We start from the raw sequence: 24404 nt of genomic DNA, 5'->3' as shown, positions 1-24404 counted from the left end.
GTTTTGACCAGAACTGTTTGAAAACGTTTAGACACTTCTCCAACTTTATCTGTTGGTGTTTGAAGTTGTAGTATGGCAATCCACCACTAGATGGCAGGAGAGACTATGGAACATGTGGAAACTGGTTTAGACGGAAATGTTTATTAATTTTAATGTACATAATTTAATTAAAGCATCTGAATTGCATATTTTCATGAATCTCTGTAGCAAAACATTATATTACATGTGAGGAAACATTTGAAGGCTGAGTTATTATACTTTGCCCCGTTTTCTTAGCCATAAAACTGTTTTTGTTTTGCTGCTTGACACATCAAATGACAACGTTTCCGCATGAATCACCCTGTTAGGAAACGGCACGTTGTGCAAAAAGCACTGAAACATGACACAGTTGGACATGTGCATTCAAAAGATTAAAAAAGGTCAAAATGTCACCTCCTAAAGGTGATAGCTGATCCTAAAACGTCACTTGAAAGCCGGATATCCCTAACTTGTTGTGTAATACAGTGGTGTGGAAAAGTGTGCCCCCTTCCTGGCTTCTTTTTGTTTGTCACACTTAAATGTTTCAGCTCATCAAACACATTTAAATATTAGTCAACGACAACACAACTGAAAACAAAATGCAGTTTTTAAATTCAACGTTTTATTATTAAGGAAGGGAAAAAATCCAAACGTACGTGGTCCTGTGTGAAAAAGTGATTGCCCCCTAAAGCTAATGACTGGTTGGGCCCCCCTTAACAGCAACAACTGCAATCAAGCATTTGTGAACTTGCAATGAGTCTCTTCCGGCGCTGTGGAGGAATTTGGCCCCCTCATCTTTGCAGAATTGTTGTCCTTCAGCCACATGATCTGCCTTAGAATGTGCATTTAACTCGGTCATAGTTGTAACGTTGGCAACATTCAGAGCACCTTGCACCAGCATATTCACAGCAAAACATGTGACAATTGAATCATGTTGAAGAAATCCCAATATGTTGGCAGTTTCCGCCAGTACTGTGAGGAGGCCTATCTCATCTTGAGGAAGAACGGGAACCTCTTCATCACACTGTTTGCCCTCATGCTAACCGCCGGCCTGCCTGAGCTCACCTCAGTCAAAGATATTCAGTACCTGAAGGTAAACGCACTCACATGCATATCAGCCGTATCCTATACACAGGAATTTACTAGAGAGTGTGCGGACACCCCGGACAGGTCGCAGGGCACATATTGACGCTCACCTTCATACCTACGGATAATTTATAGTCTGATGGGATGGACATTTATTTTTTACACTTCTTTTGTCTTTACCTTCTCTGGTCCACACCCCCTCCGTAGGATTCCCTGGCCCTGGGTAAAACGGAGGACGAGGCACTCAAGCAATTCCGCCAGAAATTTGATGAAGCTCTAAGAGAGAGCTGGACAACCAAAGTCAACTGGATGGCCCACAATGTGGCAAAAGACAACCGCTCCTAGAGCATCACAATGAAAGGGGCGTGTGCCGAGGCAAAGGAAGGGCCTCCCACTTCCACAGAAGTCACTGTGGCATGATCTTCCCCTCGTGCCCACGAGACTAAACCCGACCTGCTCCTAGACTCCTTCGCTGTCGGGTGCTTCCTGCGCAGTCGCTCATGACATGACGTTCAAAGCTGCTGCACCTTTTTCTGCAGTCGCTGTCGCACCTGCGGACTAGAAACTTGAGCAGAACCGAATGGGAACACGCATCACCAGATTTTGAAGAACTGCAGAGAGAACGTACCGTTGTACCCACAGCAAGTGCGGCTTGGCAGTGGGGCTCCAAAGTGTGCCTGGGGCCTGTGCGGCATGTATGTGGTATCATGATGTCTTTGTTCCAGAATCATCAGACGTGCCAGACTACTTAAAATGCGTGTGAGTGAACAATAATGGAAGGGAAGGACTGAGATGACAAAAGCCGGAGCCTTTTGTTCTTATTTTTGAATGCTTGACTTGAATCAGCTTGGTCCATTTCAAAACTAGGGGACTTTACAAAGAAGTGAGAATGAAACAAGGGTCAAGAAATCTACCGCCATCTCAGAACTTTTGCCTGTTTAGTCTTCAAAGGCACGATGGCCAGTCGGGTCAAACGTGCAGCAACGTCCAAACACAGAAACCATCCAAAGCCAAAAACCACGCAAAACACCAGAAAACAAATGCAACGGCAAAACGCCACAGGATCAAAAAGAGATGCGGTAAATGCAAAAAACACACACGAGCCCGAAAGCAAATGTTTTGTTCCATGAACTTGCCGCATTTCTCTCATGCAATTGTTTTTAGCGTTTTGTGTGTGTTGGCGTTTGCAGCCTTTTCCCGTTGCATTTGTTTGATGGTGTGTGTTTTTGGTTTTGGGTCATTTGTGGTGTTCGGAGTGTTGCTGCGCCCTGTCGGCCACCGTAAAAAAAGGAACTGAACGCGCCAGCCGCCGGTGGAATGTCTTAATATGTCAGGACCAAAACAAGGAGCAAACATTATTGTTAGTCCATGAATGTGCAAATGTTTTGGGTTGTTTTATATATGAGCAGTTGTGGGGGGAGTTTGTGTGGGCAGGATTTATCAGGATGGATGTTTCACTGCAAAGCCAAGCCAATTCTTATTTTTTGACATACGGTGCCTCCGTGCTTGTATTTTGTGCAATATCCATCAGTGAGTATACTGTATGAACTACCTGTATATGGAAACGTATCAAGTTCCAGACTCAGGCCTTAGCTCAAAGTGGTGGTTGTACAGCGTTGCACCACTAGCCAGCTGAAGTCTTACACACTGGAAATGATCAAATGTACAAGCTTTTATTCTGTTCTTTCTTTGTTTCATAGAAGTTTTATTAAAGTTATTTTCCACTTCGCTGCATTTGCCCCCGCGCTCTGTGATTTTTGTAGATCCTATTATTCCATCACATTCATCGTAGTGCATAATTCCAACTGTACACATTACACACGGTAAAGTTGGATGCCAAAGCAATGCAATTAGTCGCATTTAGGAGAAAAAAAATCACATATGCTCTAAGAGCCGTATTTATTTAGGATGCCAACGCCCTTATTTTAGTCCCTAACACCTTCTGTACACATGATCAAAGTGAACTCTTGAGTGTCCCTTCTGTTTGTTGCATCACTGATTGTTCATCTCAGCCTTTCTCGCAGCGTGTTTGCAGTTCCGAGATTGTTTACTAAATGTCACCTTTCAGTGGTCGTCATTTATTGACTCGCTAGTATTCCAGGCCACAGTCTTGACTCTGGGGGAATCGCCTGCTTGTGCAGTTATGTAATTCAGTGTTCCCTTGTTTATCGCAGGGGATAGGTTCCCAAAATAACCCACAATAAGTGAAATCCGCAAAGTAGTATTTTTTTTTTAGCCTGTAAAAGCACCTCACCACACTTTTCTAGAGAGAATAGAGAGACACCTCTGCCAACTAGTTATTCTCAGCCTGTAACAGCGTTCAGATGCTGTAAAAAAAAAAAAAAAAAAAAAAAAAAAAGAAAGAAATAAAAACACTAAAATTGCACAAAAAATAGCGATTCCGTGAAAGGTGAACGGCCGTGTAGCAAGGGAACGCTGTACGATGCCTGGCAGAAGTGAGAAAAGCAGAAGGAATCTCATGAAGACAACTGGAGACAACAGTGATTTGTTTTTTCTTAACAGTGTAGCGGAGTTTTTTTGTTCAAACCAAGACATAAAAATGATCATTTCTTATCTTAAAGTCCAGAAAAAGCATGAAATAAAAGTTGTAATTTGTATTTTTTGTGAAATGAGTATTTACTGTACACCCCAAGCAAAATGTGACAGAAAATGTTGCTCACCAGCGTTGCACACGTCAGGAGAAATTTTGGTCCACTTCTCTTCACAGATACTTGCCAAAGCCTGATGGCAGGATTGGCAACTTGACGTTTCGGCTCCCTCCACAGATTTTTGATTTCATGACCCATCTTCAGAAGGTTGTCATCCAATATTTTACGGTTCCTCAGCCCCTCAATGCGGTGAAGTCTTCCTGTCCCCTTAGCAGGGAAACGACCCCAAAGCAGAATGTTTTCGGGCGTTCTTGGGAGTCCTGTTCCGTATTTCTCTGCCTCTAAACACAGCGAGTCGAGCTGATGCCTAAGAGATCCATCAGATGTCATCCGACGACATTGCATTCTCCCGAGCCGTGTCTGACTCGTTCAGGTGTTCATTGTCAAACTTCAGATGGACCTGTGCATGTGCCTTTGCGGGCATTGCAGGATCGCCTTCCGTTACAGCGAGGTGCATTACTTTTGGTTTTCTTGGTGTGCTCTCAGCGCCCTTGAGAGCATTACCAAAGTCCTGTGCAATTCTGGGCGGATGCCTCACAAGGTGAGATCTTGCATGGAGCTCCTCTTTCTGCCAGTTCCAAATGACTGGATCGTGCCAAGAACCAAGCTTCTTGGTGATGGTCTATGGACCGTTCCAGTCTTGTCCCTGAGCTCTTTGGTCTTGGTCTTGTAAATGGAAAAGCCTGATTGAGCGGCAGGTGGTAAACGTTGTCCACATAAACTGACATTAGAACTTTCCTTCAGGGACAGGACTCATTTGTGTGCTTCATAGGAGCACAAGTGTGGCGGTCGTAATGTTTCCTGGTTGATAGCAGGTCAAGTACTTATTTATTTCATGTTTATGTCTGCGTGTTTAAAATTCTGTCTGTTAAAATAAACCTGCTATAAAAATGATTGACTTTTCATATCCGGCAGGGATCAATGAAATATTTCCCCCACTGTACAAAAGTCTTAGGCCACAACCAGGTCTGTTCCATTGTCGTTTCGACACAGTTAGCAGAATTACACAAAAAATACAAAACCAGATTCAGTCCTTGGGACTGGCTGAAGTCCACTCCCCAGACTCATAATGCCACTCCTATCCGTTTGTCATCTTCCACAAACTAGTTTAGCAAATTCTACGTTGGACTGAGTGACGTTCTCGTTCTGTACGGGACTGTTAGAACAACAAATGTTGACTTGTGCACAGTACTATCCATGAATGCACGCACATGTCACACAGCAATAACAACAAGGTGCCATAATAAATAAAACAGTACCCAGAGGATTTCTGGTTAGATAATCTTGACTGCCTTTTAAAGCTCCTAAGCTGCCCCCACGGTGACTCACTTGTTCATAGACTTCCACCCACCTGTGGATCGGATGTACAATTTCCAAGTTTAATGATGCAGTAGATGTTATTAAAAGGAGACAGAGGCAATGAATGGAGCTTTTTTCAAAGGAAGATTCAAACACACACAGGACACCGTATGCATGTATGTACATACGGTGTACTGGATGTATATACAGTACATATGGTGTACTGTGTACTGTATATACATACAGCGTACTGTATATACATACGGTGGTGTGAAAGTGTTTTCCCCCTTCCAGATTTTTTTTTCATGTTTGTCACCAGATCATCAAACAAATGTAAATATTAGTCAGTGACAACAAAACTGAACACAAAATGCAGATTTTAAATTAAACGTTTTGTTAAGGGAGAAAAAAATCCAAACCTACATGGCTCTATGTGAAAAAGTGATGTCTGGAAGATGTTATAAAGCCATTTCTAAAGCTTTAGGACTCCAGCAAACCACAGTGAGAGCCATTATCCACAAATGTTGAAAACATGGAACAGGGGTGAACCTTCCCAGGAGTGGCCGGCCAACCAAAACGACCCCCAAGAACGCAGCAACGACTCATCCAAGAAGTCACAGAAGACCCCACAACAACATCCAAAGAACTGCAGGCCTCAAGGCCTGAAGGCTTGATATTCCGCAATTTGAGGTCATGTGATATTACCTAATCAAGGTGTGTCACACTGATAGACTCCTCCTACACCAAAGACTGAATAAAGCAAAATGTGCTTCACCAAGGTTTTATGACAACTGCCCATGTGTGTTCGTACATCTCGCTCGCGTCCTTATTCTTTGTTGCCATTGACTAGAACGAGGCCTCACATGTCATCACAGTGTCGTGCTGTCTGGGCTTTTGGCAGCAAGCAAATTGTGGAGAAGATGGGAGTGGGAAATGTTTCCTCGGAAGCTTCCCTCACGCTTCCAGAACATTGAATTGAAAGAAAATCGGGACTGCTGGAAAGAATCCATTCATGGGGTGAACTGTCCCGGTTGACTTTGGGACAAAATGTGGACAATTTTCAGTCTCCACTTAACCAAACATGAAGTGGAGACCACATGCAGGCAGAGGGAGAAGGTGCGTATGAGAGGCTACTAGTGCAGAGTGTGAAAACAGCAGGGTGGATGGTTGACTGGAGTACTACCTCAGTAATGGTAGCTGCCAGTCGGTCCACACTTACTCAGCAAGTGTGAGTCTTTATTCATGCAATACGCCTTCTTGGCTTTCCTGAACGGTACAATATGGTGTGGTGGCTACCATGAAAACAACACATGCTCTTTCTGGTCAGAGGCACTCATGATGGACTCGTATCATCTGTGTCTCATTCATAACAGCCTGGTAAACACAATATGGACTCTAACAGGATGCATTATCATATACCAAGTATCCAAATGACACTTCTTAGGTACACCAGCACGCGCCTATGAGATCCAATCGGTTCCTAAAGTGTGGAATATTGAGGTAAAAGCCACGCACGAATGGACTGGAAGTTAATGCACGCAGAATATACCGTAATTTTGGCTACTTTGTTAGGAGAGGGCAATATATTACAGAGACTTCAGGGTATGATAAATTAATACTACTCATTGGCTTGTTCATTATTGATTACAGTCCTGTATTTGAGAGCCGGTAGATTATAATGTGGTCAAACCGATGCTTCTACAAGAGTGTTACAAAGTCGTGAGAGTGTTGTTGCCAAAGTTGCATTGTGGTGTGACCCTTCAATGACATACGTTGCTCATACTTTCACTTTTATGTAATTTCCAGTCTCCGTACGCTGTTTGGGAGTCACAACTACTACACGCGGCACACGTAACATGGTATTCCACGTGCGGAGGTTGGCTTGTTTATGTAAAACGAGTGACAGCTGTCTGGGCCAATGAGATCAGCTTATTGTTATGTCGTCACGTTTTCCATGGAAACCTGATATTTTCAACCAATAGCACAACGCCAAAGGCGGAGTCAAAAATTGAGGTCGCGAGAAGAGCTCGCTGATTGGCTGGTGGGTCTGAGCCGGGAGCGAGCAGGGGAGGAACCGCCGATTCCTGTGTCAGCCTGTCTGAATGCCGTCTCCCATTGAGGAATACTGAGCTGCTGAACTGGATCGTTTTTCCTTTTTCGGGTTCTCTTTTTGCGATACGTCTTACACGACCGAAAAGGTGAATTTGTTTCCATCACACAGGTGGGTTTTTCTTCAATTTCCCCTTGTAGTTGTAGTAAGAATTGATAACGGATCGCGAAAAATAAGTTGCATAACGAAACCATATGTGCGCATGCGCAGCAATTCCGGTTTGCTCTACTTTTGCACTTTTTTCAGTAAAAATGACATTTTAATGTAATGTGTTGAGCCAGATAGGAAGAAAATGCTTTTATTCGCGACATGGGCCGTCTGTGGCCGCGCGATTGCTTTTAACGTGCTTGTTTTTTAGCCTTATCGTCACTTTTACATAACTGTGTCAGTGTACCGTGCTGTGGATTGCAGGTCAACGTGTGTGTGGATTGTGAATAGCAGGTCACTGTGGTGAAGTGGGGGAAGTGCCGTTTTTTTGCCCTTTTCATATGTATTTATATGCTATTTTCTTACCTTTTAAACGCGCAATCGGATTCAAGTATGCCGAATAAGCGATGATTTTATAATCACGTTAAGTTGTCAAGATCCGGTGGCAACCTTTTTGCAGCTCGGAAATACGAAAACGGTCTTATTTTGACAGTTAAGCACACTCGATTCGAATGCAGCTACGATGAAGCTGTATCACATTGGAATGGTAAGATTTGTGAATATGTGGGCGTATTTGTCACTCGCTTTATTTCAGAGGCGTCGAGAGGCCTAAAATCCACATGGAAACTCTCGCTGTTCTTCCACAAAATATTGTGAGTACTGTATTATAATTTCATGGTGTCGTGGTTGTTTTCATCTCCCGAAAATAGCAAACACGTTTCATACAAGTTGATTCTAGGAACGTCATTAGAAGACCAAAATGGATAGATATATGCTTGATTAATACTGTGAGGGAGTTAATTGTTAAAGTATTGGTCCAGGGTGCCTATCGAAGCTTGTTACAATTGCAGGGTCTCGTTCGTACTGACATCTTTAAAATATGTATTTCTCAATACTGTAAGGTCTAGTTAAGTTTTTTTCTTGGTAATGTCCAAACCATGGCACACCCTGTTGAATTTTGCTGATAATCAGATTGAATTGATTTTATGTTGTGTACCTAATATATTAAGGATATATTTTACATATTAATATTATATATTTGATATACAAATGTACATTTTCTTCCACATGTATTCAAAATAAAAAGGAAGCTCTTTGCAGGCATACAGTGGGAAGCGTGAGGTTTTATGAAATAAGGCTACAGTAGCTTAGAGCTGCACTGGAGCCAAATCCATGTGACCTGAGCAGCAGTTGTATAATGCTGAGATCTGTGCTAGTGTGACTGACTGCTGCAGCCTCAGAGTGATACACAGCAGAGCTGCAAGCGGTTGACTTTACTTTAATTGTATCACTCTGGCTTGTGTGAGTCTCTGGAACCTTTTTGCTTTGCTTTGTTTTCCCTTGGAAATTTGCTGCTGTACTCACGATTGACGTAGGAATGAGTTTGTGGTGAGGTGCATCCATGTTCTTGTGGTGAGTCTAAAAACCTTGCAGTGATGTCTGGTTTGTTTTCTCATACCTTTTGTTGGTGGTGTATGGCTTCATGAAGCTACGCTGTTATTTGTTTTTTGCTGGTAAAAAAAAAATCCAGGGAATCCTGAACTCTGCCGCTTGAATCTATTTCTGTGATGAAAATGCTCTTGAAGACGTGAACGTGTCATAGTGTCACCTTATGTAAGTTCAATCTCAATGTGAAAGAAAAACAGATGCGCTCGTTGTCTATCCACTGATTGGCTAACATGGTTCTAACCTGTTGACACTCCTTGCTCTGCCCTGACTGGTTATTGGCCGCAGCCAATAGGAAGACCCCCCCTTGAGACCGCTTGTTCATTGTGTGTCCAGTTTCAAAGCTGGTCAGAAAGAGCAGAATGTGTAGCTGCTTGGGATGTCTTGCGGTTTTTAAATTGTTGAGTAATTACTGACTGACTGACTAAAGACGTGCACACAAAGCACTTATGTAAAGCATGAAGAAGAACAGCCAAGTTGCCAAAGTTGCATGCTTACATAAAGGTCTGCACCCTGATCTCACATTGCTGAGAGCGGTGAGATATTTTGGATCGGGCTACATTGCTTGTTACCAGCAGGGATTCAATACATGTACTGTAGATAGCTCATGAAGAATGAATAGTCTGATAGGGGAAATGCACAGCTTATCACGTGCTTTGTCTCCTAAAGACTGCTGCAACCGTTTAGCTGACATAAGTAGGCAGAAACTGTATTAATGTACCAGTGTCGTTTTTAAGAAGGTAATGGTTGTGTACTTGGTAGCTAATTCTGCAGCACAGCTCTGTGTTACATAAGGTGTCATTTTAAGATTTAATGGACAGTGAAGCAACACATCTGTTTGCAACGTGTATCACAAGCATTATTAAAATTGCCGTTATGTGTTATGTACCTTGTCTTTACTTCCTCGTTTTTGCAGTTACTGTAATGACTCAATATTGGAAGGGCGAAGTTGCAGCTACTGTACACTGTAGACAAGCATGAAAGGTTACACTTCCTGCTTTTGGACCTCAATCAATTACTGTATGTTTTAATTTAAATAAAGTTATTGTAAGGTTGCTATTATTCATTTTAATAGTAATAGTGGATCAATACCCATCCCCGTTACAAATGTTTAAGAATCACTTTAATTTGTGTCTTCAAAGATATGCCATCGCGTTCTCTTAGCTCTACCTTTCATTTAAAGAAAGGTCAAACAGTCCCGCAGAAAGATTGAACCCTAGCTGGAAGGCTAGATGGTTGCGACCTCTGTGCCATTGAACATACATTGTTAGTATTGGCTTATTTGTGAGACAACGACCTTCTCTTTGCGTCCCATCCGAGGCCAAACTGATCCCATCAGTAAAGTTATTGATTGCGGTTGTATTAAGGCTCACATTGTCTGTTGTAGTGTAATGTCAAATACCTGTGTTTTCTTTTTCCGTCCTAGATCACATCCTCTCTGGTGTGGGGTCAACTATATTTACACCCCGGTGTAATGTCGTTTGTGCTGCTGCCATGAGGAAGATAACCTAATGTCCCACATCCTGCCCTTTGGCCCATTCCATGTCTGAGAACAGCGACCCACAGCCTTACCGCTACTCAACCCTGGACAGCCGGGAACGGTCCCGCGAAAGGGTCGGCCTTCAGGTGGAGGAAGCGGAGATCTCTCCCTGCTCCGCCATCAGCCAACTTCACCGCATGGCCAGCAGTTACAGTGAAGGTTGTGGGAGACGGGATGGAGGCGATCTGGAACCAGAGCTGGGTTTAGCCTCAGAGGGGAGCGACAGCAGCCACGAGCACCCCGCCTCACCTAGTTCCCCCCATGACGAAAGAAAGCGGACGTGCTTACACGAAGATGTAGAGATGGCTGGTTCAAGTGGGAGTGGGACAGAATCCCATGGCAACGAATCTCATGGAAATGAGTCCCACGGTAATGAATCTGTGGGCAGCTCCAATGGAAATGGGAAGGATTCCGCTCTCCTGGAGTCGTCAGGAAGCAACAAGAGGTGAGAGCACTCGGAGGCACTCAGGCGTATACAAATATTCTACCGTTATGTGGAAGTGGACCATCTAGGTCATGGAAGTGTGGATCATTAAATATAATAGAGTGGCCATTTTCTTCTATGTGAGTCATGATAGTAATGCTCTTTGCCTTCTTCAGCCTCATGACAGCAAAGTTTCATTCACAAAGAGTCAGCTTGCGTTTTTCTTAAAGGAAAGAAAAAGGTTTTTCATCAAGTTAATCACATCATATGTTTAATCGCAATTAATCAGAGGATCCCTGCCCGTTTTAATAAGAGGCTCGTTTTAACTCACTCCAAATTGCTGTTGCTTTTTTTGCTGCAACAGTGCGAGCCACAAGTATCAGCTTATGTGATCGTCTTCGAAAGGCATTTATTGGCATTTGCCGATCTCGTGATTGTTCACGAAACTCGTCTGATTCCAATCGGTGGTCGATCGATCGGAGCACCCCTACTTTATTAACATAATAATACTAATACTGTACTACTAATCAGATGTCTGTGGTTATGGTTTGAGGAAATGCGGCGATCCAGTAAACCGTATGCTCTTTTACATTTGAGACAATCCAAATGCGAGGGTCGTAAAGTTATCCTTGAAAATAATTGACTCGTAGAAGTTCACAAACTCTTCCACGTCCTCGTTTCTCTATCTTGTTTTGTTTTGTTTAGTTTTTTATCCATGAGCTTGCATCCACGCCTGTCTAATCTTTTACTTGCATAGTAAAGGTTTGATTTGTTTGTTTAATGCTTTTAACAAGTCCTTGGTTCACCTAATACGTTTAGTCTAACCCTTTTATTTTGGTGCTGTTTTTTTCATAATGGTCCAAATGGTGTCAATAACATGTTGTTTATGTTTACAGCTCCAACTCTCACAGCCCTTCACCACCAAGCAGCTCCAACGCCTTCAGTCTGGTGAGCTCGGAGCAGGACAACCCTTCTACTAGTGGTTGCAGGTTAGTGCACATGAATGAACCTTCAGCTCCCAGATCAGTTCCTATTCAGGGTTTACATCTTGCTGCCATCAAAGTGTCATCGTGGGCCAGCAAAAATGAGGGCTGTCAAATGATTGCAATTTTTAATCGGATCAATCACACTTTATTCATGAATTGATCATGATTAAGTTTTCAGTGTGTTTTATGAACAGAAGGACAAATGACAGGACACGACTGTATATATTTAACATACTTTTATTTTATTAACAGCTCTAAATGAACTGAAAATTCAAATCAAGCTCAAACATGCTACACACCATAATGTATTTTGCCACTTTGTCTCTCTGCGATTCCTCTGAACTAGGCCATAGGCTGCAGTTATAGGAAATTTTCAAATGCAGTACATCGAAGCGACACCACACTTTTATACAACACAGTTAAAATGGGCCAGCTTAGCCCTTGCTCTTTTTTGTGTGGGAAAACAGAAGATTAGTTGTGTTGATGTTTGGAGTTCGGAGTGTATGTATATAGGGAAGTGTGTGTGTGTGTGTGTATATATATACTATATATATATATATTCCATTTACATTTACATTTATTGCAGGTGTAACAGATCATACGGACAGAATTCCATTATTGTAGCCCATATGGAAAATGTGTTGTCAGTAGGAGAAATTAACATCCTTCAAGTCTGGTTCACATGTGACTCATTCCTCAGCCTGTTTCGTACCTCCACTGAGTGTGCCAGCATTGGTGAGACCTTTTCTCTGATGCACATGTATTTGTCTCATGTACCCTCTGCAGCAGCGAACAGTCAGCCAAAGCGAAGACACAGAAGGAGCTCTTCAAGACTCTGAAGGATCTAAAGATGCATTTGCCCATAGAAAAGAGGAGCAAGGGCAAGTCCACCACGGTCAACACGCTCAAATATGCGCTACGGTGTGTCAAGCAGGTGAAAGGTAAGATTTTTTTTCTTCTTCGGCCATCTTGCATCAGTCAGCAACAACAGCGCCATCACCGTTGGGTTTGGCAGTTGAGAGCATGTTGTTGTAATGCTGGATTGGACATTGTATGACGCCACGATTACACCTTTACGTGATAGATTTGTCGGTTTCCGCTCTGCTTCACAGCCAATGAGGAGTATTATCAGATGCTGATGATCAATGACAGTCAACCACCTGGTTTTGAAGTGTCATCCTACACCATTGAGGAAATCAACAGCATCACATCGGAATACACCCTCAAAAACACTGTAAGTGCCAAAGGCCCTTCACCACACAAGCCAACACACATCTCTTCATGAATGCATGAATTTCAATACAGATGTTGCCTCTCTTCAGAAATGTATATTTAGATTCACTTCATTAGTTGTTCAGTCATGGCAGTTTTGCAAGTAAACAACACTAAGCTTGCTGAACTTTGTCTCCTGCAGGATATATTTGCTGTGGCCGTTTCACTCATCACAGGGAAGATAGTTTACATTTCGGATCAGGCCGCGTCCATCTTAAACTGCAAGCGTGAAGTGTTCAATAATGCCAAGTTTGTGGAATTCTTGACGCCCCAGGACGTCAGTGTGTTCTACAGCTTTACCACACCGTACCGCTTGCCCTCGTGGAGCATGTGCACTGGAGCAGGTAACCGCAATCTAAAAAGTGGTGTTAACGTTGATATTCGGAATGGGCGTTAGACAAAATGTCCCTGTTAGTTGTAAGCTACCAATGGAAATGAATCAGATGTTGTGGATTTTATACATACTGTATCTTCTGTTCTTGGCCATTGATGCCAATTGATGCCCATCTCTAGTGAATATACAGTGTCACAGTTGGTTTCCTACCAGACACATCAAGCACATGGATGGCAACACCTGCACACACATATAAGCATCCATTTCCTTCACATGAGCCACCCACTCACACATGTTTCTGCTCACATATCACATTTTTTATTAGCATGATCAATTGCACATTAGCAAATGCGTGTACGTTTACAGACACCCGCCACACTATTTTGTGTTAGGGTGCTTGTAGTTGTTTAAAAGCTGACATACTGTATAGTATAATTATTTTCTATTTGGTATTACTTCTTATAACATGTGCTGTTTTTCTTTTTTTATCTTGTTGGTGGGGAGGGTTAACGTGCTTTGTATTATTGATCTTGAGGTGACCAAATTGTCAAACAGGCAATGACAGAGCTGCCAAGTTGCTCTATTTTTACACACAACCTTCTACTTGGATTGTTCAAAGGTCATTTTAATGGCTTCATTGCTAACTTTGACTGTGAAATTCAACGGATGGGCGATTATGGAAACACCCTCTGATGTATTCTGCACTCTCCTCCTTCATTTATCTTATTCAGAGTCCTCTCCCACGGAGTGCATGCAGGAGAAATCCTTCTTTTGCCGCATCAGGTGAGTGACAGCGGTGCTCAGCAGCTTCTGTGATTCATACATTTCTTGCTCTGACAATTTCCCAGTACCACTGAGCGTGAGCAAAGACAATTCAATCCTGGATGGTAGCTGTGAGATTAGGTGGTTCTCGCTTTACGGCGTTCCGTGTTAGAATGTTTTGCGGCTAAGACGGCACTCCCATAAATTATGAATACTGTACAAAATGAAAAAGAGAGCTAGTTCCATGCGCTCGGTGGAAGACTACGTAGGCAGAGTACTATGTAGTTGCCCGTGACTTCACCGAGAAGGACAATGGCACTTTTGGGGTTTTTTTTGGTAACTTTTTATCTTAAACCACCATTGTGTCTCTCAAACGTGAGGCGGACTCTTCTGATGGCAGTGCTTAAAAGAAAAGGAAAGTGAAAATTGAAGTGGAATTAGACGTGGTAATGGTCAGTGGAGAAATCAGCATTGGCTGCATGCCCGGTCCAAGCCACTCAAACGCCATGACCATCATGAAGGATAAATATTGTGTCTTTGAACATGTGACAGGGTCTCCTCCTATGAAATGGACAGTGATAACAGCATAAGCAGTGCAGTGGTCTCATTATTAAGACTTCTTTCTCCCTCCCTTGCAACGCCCCTTTCAGTGTGCAAGACAACATTTTTTACCGTATCTCATATGTTCTCGATGTTTATTAGGTATAAGTTGCGATTAATGCTAAAATTCTAATTACGTCACAGTCGTAGGAATGTAACTGGTTCGTAACCTGAGGACCATGGATTGTTTAACCATAACAGGTCCACTCAGATTTCTTAATACAGTGTCCTCAAGAATTTTCCCAGCCCTTGCGTCCTTGTGTAATATGTTGACATCAAATGTCATGTCATACTAGACTTACACTAAGTATGTGTTGCACAAAGCCAAAGAAAAGGAAAGCGCATGCCCGTAATAATATTTTCATGCTTGTTAAGCAGGTCTTAGAATCTTTGTGGGAAATGCGGGCATAATGTCATGCAGGATTAGACATGATCATCGGTGTGGGGGTGGGGGAGGGGGTCTTTTAATGCTTTCATCAAGAAGGAAAAGTGTATGCATTTTATTTCAAATGCACAAATGAAATAAAATCATGACTTTCATTTTGAAAGCCCCCCAATGAACAGAAACGAATGTCATTTCAATTGCCGTGTGTTGTAGTGGTGGGAAGGAGCACGAAGGGGATCTGCAGTACTACCCTTTCCGCATGACTCCTTACCTGATGAAAGTCCAAGATGCTGAGTTGTCTGAGGAGCAGTTCTGCTGCCTCCTGCTGGCAGAGAGGGTGCACTCTGGTTATGAAGGTGAGCCCTCTGATTAACGTGGCCTCCTTGGATGAGCATGGTTCAGCTCAATAATTCCAAGGCCCTTAATTTAACAACACCATTACAACTATTAAAAAAACTCATTCAATTGTGGTTTATTGGAATATGTAACAATAACTTATTTCATCTTCTATTGTCCAGAGTTTTCATGTTTTCTTTTCGTCTCTTGTCTGTTGCTAGCACCCAGAATCCCCCCCGACAAGCGCATTTTCACCACCACACATACACCTAACTGTGTTTTCCAGGATGTGGATGAGAGGTGAGTGGAGACGATGCGTTTATAAACTCTATGAAGCTCTCTTAGAGTTCTGTGAGTCCATTGTGTAACATGTTTGCTTTTTCCTCCGTCAGAGCTGTTCCACTCTTGGGGTACCTTCCCCAAGACTTGATTGGGACTCCGGTGCTGCTCAACCTGCACCCAAGTGACAGACCCCTCATGCTGGCTGTGCATCGCAAGAGTAAGGATCGGTTTCATTCACTCGGGCTCGATGTACCACCTGAATATAATCATTTTAAATGTAGACGCCTTGCTTACATTCATGTACCTTAATAGATTACACTTTTTTTGCGCTTTGTGTCCACCATCAAACATCCATTCACATCTGTGCGTCTTTGCAGCTGACACACTGTTTTCCTTACACCAACAGTTCTGCAGTATGTGGGTCAACCATTTGACCACTCCTCGATTCGCTTCTGTGCAAGGAATGGGGAATACATCACCCTCGACACCAGCTGGTCCAGCTTCGTTAACCCCTGGAGCCGCAAGGTCTCCTTTGTCATTGGCAGGCACAAAGTTCGTATGTAAGTATGCACGCATCAGAAGTAATTGCTGAAATTCTTTCAGAGCCAGTTTGGCATAATGAAACATACAGTACTGTGCAACGGTATTCAGCATCATTACAGCTGTTGATTGAGCAACGCCATAATGGCCATATATAATTCATCAGTCTCCATTAGAATGAACTCATATAAGAATAAGATGGATGCATGCAGTGTACTGTAATACCTCTGAAGACCGTGCATGGCAAAGTTAACATTTTCTAAAAAAAAATATGCATTTAACAGAAACTGAACAGATTTTGCCCAACAAAGTAAATTAACAATTACTATCACTCCAAGCACCGGTCCAGGGTGTATCCCACCTGTCTCCCGAAGTCAGTTGGGATAGGCTCCAGCATACCCCCGTGACTCTAATGAGGATAAGCGGCATAGAAAACGGATGGATGCATGCAAATGCATTTTCCTCAATTCCACTCCAGCCAAATGCTTTGCTGTCCCGAGTGTAAACTGCGAAATTGTCACCGATCAAAAAATTTTTTGTGACATGTAAGTTGAAATATTTGGCATTTTGTGCAGGGGTCCTGTGAACGAAGACGTTTTTGCAACGGCTTTCAATGAAGGGAAAATGATGGACTCGGACATCCAAGAAATTAGTGAACAGATCCACAGGCTACTGCTGCAAGTATGTACACTTTATTTGAACACACCTTTACACACGGTTTTGTCAGTTTCTTAAACAATCCTTATATCCTCAGCCGGTTCACAACATGGGCTCCAGCGGTTATGGCAGCCATGGCAGCAATGGTTCACATGAGCAACTGGTGAGCATCAGCTCGTCCAGTGAAAGCAATGGGAATATCATGGTGGGAAACACGGCAGAGGAGACGAGCAAAGCCAAGCCCACCAGGACGTTCCAGGAGATTTGTAAGGGAGTTCACATGCTGAAGAACCAGGACTCCCTGCGCTCCCCTCCACCCTCGCCTGCTCCGTCGCCGTCCAAACCAGAGCAAAAGAAGACAGCTGACGGTGAGTACAGCATTGTCACCCCGATTGTGCTTTATAGAAGCCATTGGTAGCCGTCTAAACACACATAAGGTACAGGGAGAACATGCAAACCCTTTTGTGACACTTGCTTATGGTTTTTTTTGGGGCAGCAGCCTCTCAGAAGAGTTCAGTGGCACGTTTGAAAGACTCAGCACCCCCTCTGCAGGCCAGAGACAGTAATGCAGCCAGCATGGAAGACTTCACCTGCAAAGACCAGACGGTCTGCTCCTACCAGCAGATTAGCTGCCTTGACAGTGTCATCCGGTAAGTGTGTGTTGTTGTTGTTGTTATTATTATTATTAAGGTAAAGTGAGTAAGCAATAACCTATGGAATTGTCTACTCTTGTTTTCCAGTTACCTGGAGAGTTGTAACATCCCCATCACAATAAAGAGGAAATACCAGTTTTCTTCAAACGCCACCTCCACCAACTCAGACGATGACAAAAAATGTACTGAGGACAATGTACAAGTGCCTGGTGGTTCAAATGCAGGTGTGTGCAAATGATACATCACCACACAGACACGCACGCACGCACGCACACACACACGCACACACACAGCTCACATATGACCCATCAAGGACACTTGATCAGTGTTTTTGGTTTGGGTGCTCTTTCACTGGATTTAGTGATAGGCTAACTGTCACTCTCGTATGCTAGATTCTTTAATGCTCCGAGGCCAGCCTGGACTTTCAAACATGAAAGCACCAAAGAAACCTCCATCAGGGGCAGCTGTGGTGGGTGCCCCTCTCGGACCGCTTCCTTTACCAAGCAAGGCTGAAAGCGTTGTGTCGATCACATCACAGTGTAGCTATAGCAGCACTATTGTACATGTGGGAGACAAGAAGCCTCAGCCAGAGTCTGGTAAGTTTCTACATCCACTGCATGCATCACATCACATTGTAGCAGTCCCTAGATGGCTTGCAATTGCAGTATCTGAGCAGTACCATGACAGTAGCGGTGCTACATTGCAATAAGAAGGCAGTAATAAGTCCTTTTTAGAATAATATATATGCAGTTAATGCTCGCAAAACTCAGCTTTCTTGCACACATGAGCCTAATGGCTTGCTTTGCATTTTCATCCAAAACTTAGTTATATGAGATTGAGGTTTATTACTGTGGTCTTTTGGCAGAAATAATCGAGGATGTGGCCGAGAGCCCTGCACCGCCTGCCCCGCCAATCAGTGTGGTGTCTCCACTTAGCCAGGAGAAGGAAGCCTACAAGAGGCTGGGACTGACCAAACAGGTGCTGGCAGCCCACACGCAGAAAGAGGAGCAGGCCTTCCTAAATCGCTGCCGAGATCTCTGTAATGCGAGGACTTTCCAGAAGGACTGTTCCACACATCTGCACAAGCAGAAGGGTCCAGCCAATCCTGAAGGTAAACAATATTTGATAGCAATAACACCAAGCTTGAACTAATCTCTTGTCCACCTGGAAGAAGCGTTCTACTTTCATGTGAATCTTGGAGTGCAGAGACTTTAGTGTCTTTCTTCTCTGACACTTCTTCATGTGTCACTTTAGAGCATGCTGGACTTCGAGGTGCTGCCAAACAGGGCACCACAAGGCCAGAGACTGTTGCCAAGAAGGGAAGCCGCAACAGGAAGTCCAAAAAGCCACGAATGAAGCATCCTGATTCTTCAGACAGTGCTGTGTCAAACCGCAAACCCCGCCCGCCTCTGCAGGGCCTCAACCAAACATCATGGTCCCCATCAGAAGCATCCTTGTCAGCTTTTAATGTGTCCTACCCAGCCATGGTGTCGCCGTACCAGCTATACCCCCCAGCGCCTGCTGCTGCTCCTGCACAGGTCTCTCATCCTGACCCCTCCCTCTCCACTGGCTTTGTGGAGGGCCAGAGCACACAAGTTCCTCCCACTGCCGCTCCCTTTCCCTCTCCCATTGTTACGCCCGTGGTGGCTTTGGTGCTACCAAATTACATCTTCCCTCAAATTGGACAGTTAAACCAGATGGGGGCCACTCCCAGACCAGCCTTTTTCCCAGAGCAGACGCAGACTCAACCTCAGTTCAATGCCCAGCAACCCTTTCAGCCAGCATACGCCATGCAAACTCAACCTCCCTTCACCAGCCAACAGATTTTTCCTGTGCCGACCGCCTTTCCATCCCAGCCACCTTTCCAGGCTCGTGCAACCGCCTTCACTCCTCAGCCGACCTTCACTCCCCAGCCTTCTTTCTCAGTGCAGACTCCATTTGTGGCTCAAGCCCCCTATCCCGCTCAGCCCTTCACGTACAGCCTAAACACACAGCCCCCAAAAGCCGCGGGCGTAGAACCCCGAGAGGGGGCAGCTTCTCGCTCCTCCACTCCTGCATCAGGTGCACGTGAGCGCACCACATCACCAACTCTGTTTGAGTCACGGTGCAGCTCGCCCCTTCAGCTCAATCTGCTCAGCATGGAGGAGGGCCAGCGCTCAGTGGAACGGCAGGACAGCACAGTGCTCTCTGCTGGAGCTCAGGGCACTGGCGGAGCGGCAGGTCCTGTTGCTGCAGGAGAGAAGAGTACAGCGGTTGCAGCCAAGGCTGAAAATCTTCAACAGGTGAGAGAAACAAGTGTGAAATGTGTGTATCACTACAACTTATATCGCCTGATTGGACTGAATCAACCAGAGGAATTGAATACAATTAAGACACAACAGCTCAGTTGCAGTGTGTAAAAGGTTTTGGCATTTTACCATGCAGGTGGAGTCTCCAGAAGATGGCGCTCATAGTGATGGGCATTCCTCATCCTGTGACCTGCTGGATATCTTGCTCCAAGAGCAGGAGGACTCCCACTCTGGCACCGGCTCTGCAACCTCTGGCTCCATGGGATCAGGCTCCGGCTCCGGCTCCGGCTCCGCTTGCAATGGCTGCGCTACATCGGCCAGCGGAGCCTCGGGCAGCAGAACAGGTTTGTCACAAAGTGCCAATCCCAGCTGGAAGAGTGATGGATTGAATCTTATTTTATGACTTACGTTTTGCCTGTTCTCTGAAACATCAAATAGGGAGCAGCAACACAAGCAAATACTTTGGAAGTGTTGACTCCTTGGAACACGACCCCAAAACCAAGACCAAGGCCAAAGTCAAGACGAGAGCTGAAGGAGACTCTGATGGAGGCCAATCACAGGCCAAGATGTCCGCCATCAAATATGTTCTCCAGGAGCCTCTTTGGCTGCTGATGGCCAACGCTGACGACAAGGTCATGATGACCTATCAAATGCCATCCAGGTGAGTTAAAGACTGAAATGACACATTTTAGGGACTATTAGACTGTGACTAAAATGTTGAGGGGGGTTTCAATGCACATGAAACAGAAATGTATGCATTTCGTTGCTCCACAGAGACATTCAGAAGGTTCTGCGGGAAGACAAGGAGAGGCTGAGGCAGATGCAGAAGAGCCAGCCTCACTTCTCCTCAGACCAGCGGCGAGAGCTGCTGGAGGAACACCCATGGATGAGAAGAGGGGGTCTACCAGCTGCTATCAACGTGAAGGTAAGAATGACATGCAAGTGCCAATGCAGTATATGATGCCTTTTACATAAGTGAGGTTATCATGTTGGTACAATGGACTACACCAAAACAACATCAGCAAACTCAACTGTCCTGTTTGCACGCAGCCGTCCTCCTCCTCCAGCACCCACACACGCACAGTCAGGACGCATGTCACTTTTAAAGCCATTCGGAAATCACAAAACTCTACACATAACTGCCAGGTCGCTACTGTATCTTCTGAGCATGTCAAAGCATTTGCTCCTATGAAAGTGACAATAATAACCACGCAGCCCAGTGGTGTGGGTTGCCAGTTCTTTGTCTCCAAAAGCTGCAGTACTTCCAGTATTTTTATCTTGCAGTATGTTGGTCATATGCTTGCTGTCTTCCGCCACACGTTCACTTAGCCAACCACAACTTGTTTGTACAGGAGTGCCTGTACTGCAAAGGTGCTGCAGATGCCCCCATCGAAGACACCCTGCCTGACATGGACATGGGCGAGCTGGGGGAGGAGCTGAGGCAAGAGTGTGAGAACCCTCAGAGCCAGTCGGAGGAGTTGCAAACCAAATTGGATTCCGGCTGCTGAACTGTAAAACCACCAGCAGGGGGACTCGCTTGACCAGCCACGGATTCTTACACAGACACACAAGTGCAGATATGTGCAAAAGGACCTTGTGCCTGGCCATCCTCGACAGCACTTTTAAACACACATGAACTCAAGCAGTGAAGACTGCCACTGTAATGCAAGGCCTTTGTGGTGTTAAACAGCTGAATCACACCAACAATCTCAAACTCAGACAATGTGAAAACAAATCTTAGTTGTTATTGTCTTTAAAATACTGAACTAAATTCAAAAGACATTATTGAACATATTATTATTATCCTTGTTTTTCCATATGTTATCCCTTTTATTTCCCCCATCAGGGTTTTGTTGACGTGGAAATCAAGCCAAGCTGTTGTCAACAGGGACCTATGCTTGTAAAGCCTCCTTTTTTGTTGTTGCATCTTTTAACTTGTTGGACCACAGTATATTTTATATTCAGACATAGCACTTGAACAGCCTGACACGCATAACTCGTCAACGGAGAAAAATGACAAGACGCATGCAGTCTGACTGTAACTTGCCTCAGCAGTGACAATCTGATACACAACTCAAGACGTTCACTACCTTATTTATTTTCAATTCATGTAACATAGACAGATGTTTTATTAAGCTACAGCCAAATGGGTTTAAAGAAAGCCACATGGGTGTATATTTGAACAGTATATATTACATGCGAAGGTCACTTTAGCATGAGATCTTTAGAGTGGAGTATTTAGCCTCCACGTGAAGCTCTTTGCGTACTGCACTTGAGAAGAACTTCTCTGAAGAAGTGGGCGACATTACTGATTATGGAGATATTTTTCAAAGAATGTTAAATCCATAGAAAAAAACGTGGCGATGTCTTCACGCGGTGCAAGTCTATCACAAAATGTAACTGTTAGTCAAAAGGGGGACTATTTTTTTATAGGATAGAAGAACGGAGGTATCTATCCACTCCTGACTAATGTAGCTAATAAGGGGACCACAGGAAAGAAATGCAGACATATTTCCATCAATTAAAACCCCTTGTATGAAGTTTGGAAACAGCTCAGGTGCAATGAGAGACAACCTGCTGGGGCAAGGCTTGAGAATGTATCCCAGACTGGACCAAGGTTATCTTACTAGCTTTCCCCTCTGGTTCACTTTTATAATCTTTTTCTCTGTTCTGTTTTGCGTGTTGTATTTTATTTGATGAAAAGCATTTAAATGTGGCTGAAGCTGGGGGGGGGGGTGGAACGGGACGGGACTATCCCATGTCATGTTACTGTGAGCAGTGAGTAAATAAGTGTTGGTGTGCTGGTCAACTTGTGACCATTCCATTGAGTGATGGACTTTTTTAGACAAACCGAGGTTCGGTGACTCCATGACAGCCACCTGAAGCCGTCACAGATGCTCTTTTGTCTCCATTCTGTACAGGAGGCACCCCCAACGCCCACTGGCGTATTAAGCATTGAGAATGCAAATTTGACTTATTTATGATCAAAAGGAATTGTGCCGAACAGAAGACATGGAAGTGTTACACGCCTTACTGTTTGCCACGAAGAGGGAAGTCCATATTAAATCAATTACCCACTGCAACTGTAAATGCATACACAGCGTACTGGCACATAATGTGTGTGGTCATGTACATCTGTTCATTGCCACTGTATGAATCTGAACAGTGCAGTCGTGCATTTTTGTAGGTAAAAAATGTGTTTGAAACTGTTGTAATAAAATTACACAAACTGTAAACTGTTACGCTGTATTCTTATATTCACACAAACCTTTTATTAAACGTCAAACGACTGACATGCCGTCAAAAAAAAAAAAAGTGGCATTTTGGTTGATATCTGCATGCAAAAAAACTGCAATCGCATCCTACCGCTTAAAGCAGGGGTGTCCAAACTTTTTCTACCAAGGGCCACAGGCTGAAAAGTGAAAGGATGTAAGGGACACGCTGATGTTTTGTAAACCAACACATGTAGACATGCTAAGAAGCTTGGTGGTATTTAGTATGAATGTCAGTCTTTGTTCATTTTTCCTGTCAAATTTTCCGAAAATGATGACTTTATTTGTTGATTTGTTTCTCGTGATTTTTCAACTTTATACTACTAAAATTATGTTATTTTTCCTCATAATATTATGAGGTTGTTATTGTTAGATTCTGACCTTTAAAAAATATATTTTTACTTTATTATTGTGAATTTATTGCTCATTTTAAAATTGTTGCTGTTTTTCTTGTCAAATTATATTTTTTAGATTGTGACATGGCAAATGGCCCCCGGGCTGCACCTTGGGCACCCCTGATTTAGACAATAATTAACTTTGTTGGACTGTGAAACGAAATGAAGGTTTCAACTCGGGATGCTCAGATAGATCGGCCACCGATTAGTATCGGTCATTTCCGTAAAAAAAAAAAACAAACACGTGATCAGCATATGCCGCGCCATTCAAAGCCGACCACAAAAACCGGTATCTACATGACATGACATGACATGACATGACAATTTGTCAACACAACACAGGCATGGCATGAGTGTTTATGTGTGCTGTGTCACGTAGGGTTGACAACACCCGTATTGAGCCGACAAGGAACGGCGAGAATCAACACTAGTCTCTAAAAACTAGAATGGTTTCAGTTTGACAGTTTGACACAGACTACGCCAATCGATGCCAGTGTGTTTGATCACTCCCTTGTCAAACCTATTGGTGTTCGACCTCTCTTGCATCTTTTTGTACACGCTTTGCCTACCTGTCCACAGCTAACTAGCTAGAATTAATCCGCCTAGCTTCTCTTCTTCGAACTCCAAATGTGACTTTTTAACCACAGAGCTCGTTTTTCTCCCACAGGATAGTGGAAATGACCTCCATTGGGTACGTACTAACTTTTTCAAGTGTCTATTGTCATATGTCGCAATGTTATAAAACACGTATTTTAGCGATGCAAAAGTATGACACTGTGCATGTCAGCTCGATTTGGAGAGTCCTTAAAAATGATACTTTTCGTAGAATATCGGGTGTGTTTTCATTCGTATACATGTTTGTTGGGTAGATTACGTTTTCCTCTTCAATTTTGTTTCGAATTT

At 43.8% G+C, this 24404-nt stretch overlaps 2 protein-coding genes across 7 annotated transcripts in view; both read left to right on the top strand.

The window, feature by feature from the left end:
- The window catches only part of pik3cb (phosphatidylinositol-4,5-bisphosphate 3-kinase, catalytic subunit beta), a 52739-nt gene extending 46209 nt beyond the window's left edge, over positions 1 to 6530 (top strand). Inside the window, exons 19-20 of one of the 2 annotated variants that reach the window (XM_054794257.1) lie at positions 979 to 1111; positions 1312 to 6530. In XM_054794257.1, the coding sequence (XP_054650232.1) occupies positions 979 to 1111; positions 1312 to 1449 (271 nt within the window). In that variant the 3' untranslated portion in view covers positions 1450 to 6530. The remainder of the gene's footprint in view (positions 1 to 978; positions 1112 to 1311) is intronic. The other variant, XM_054794256.1, reaches the window with a different exon arrangement.
- Positions 6531 to 7127: 597 nt separating this feature from the next.
- Positions 7128 to 23070, top strand: LOC129191006 (period circadian protein homolog 2-like). Of its 5 annotated transcripts, none has more exons than XM_054793918.1 (22): positions 7128 to 7293; positions 10202 to 10760; positions 11636 to 11728; positions 12512 to 12666; positions 12838 to 12959; positions 13140 to 13341; positions 14063 to 14114; positions 15292 to 15434; positions 15636 to 15714; positions 15807 to 15913; positions 16103 to 16256; positions 16812 to 16917; positions 16991 to 17261; positions 17393 to 17543; positions 17634 to 17770; positions 17939 to 18142; positions 18412 to 18657; positions 18801 to 19828; positions 19971 to 20178; positions 20273 to 20495; positions 20609 to 20759; positions 21187 to 23070. In XM_054793918.1, exons 2-22 carry the CDS (start codon positions 10318 to 10320, stop codon positions 21340 to 21342), a joined length of 4431 nt encoding a protein of 1476 aa, XP_054649893.1. In that variant the 5' UTR covers positions 7128 to 7293; positions 10202 to 10317; the 3' UTR covers positions 21343 to 23070. The 5 variants fall into 5 exon arrangements, with proteins under 5 accessions (XP_054649893.1, XP_054649890.1, XP_054649894.1 ...); XM_054793915.1 differs by having other exon boundaries at positions 17390 to 17543; XM_054793916.1 differs by lacking the exon at positions 7128 to 7293 and adding an exon at positions 7402 to 7982 and having other exon boundaries at positions 17390 to 17543.
- Positions 23071 to 24404: the final 1334 nt, after the last annotated feature.

Source organism: Dunckerocampus dactyliophorus, chromosome 12 (assembly GCF_027744805.1).
Source record: "Dunckerocampus dactyliophorus isolate RoL2022-P2 chromosome 12, RoL_Ddac_1.1, whole genome shotgun sequence".
Lineage (NCBI taxonomy): Eukaryota > Metazoa > Chordata > Actinopteri > Syngnathiformes > Syngnathidae > Dunckerocampus > Dunckerocampus dactyliophorus.
This window is presented reverse-complemented; position numbering and strand designations above follow the sequence as displayed.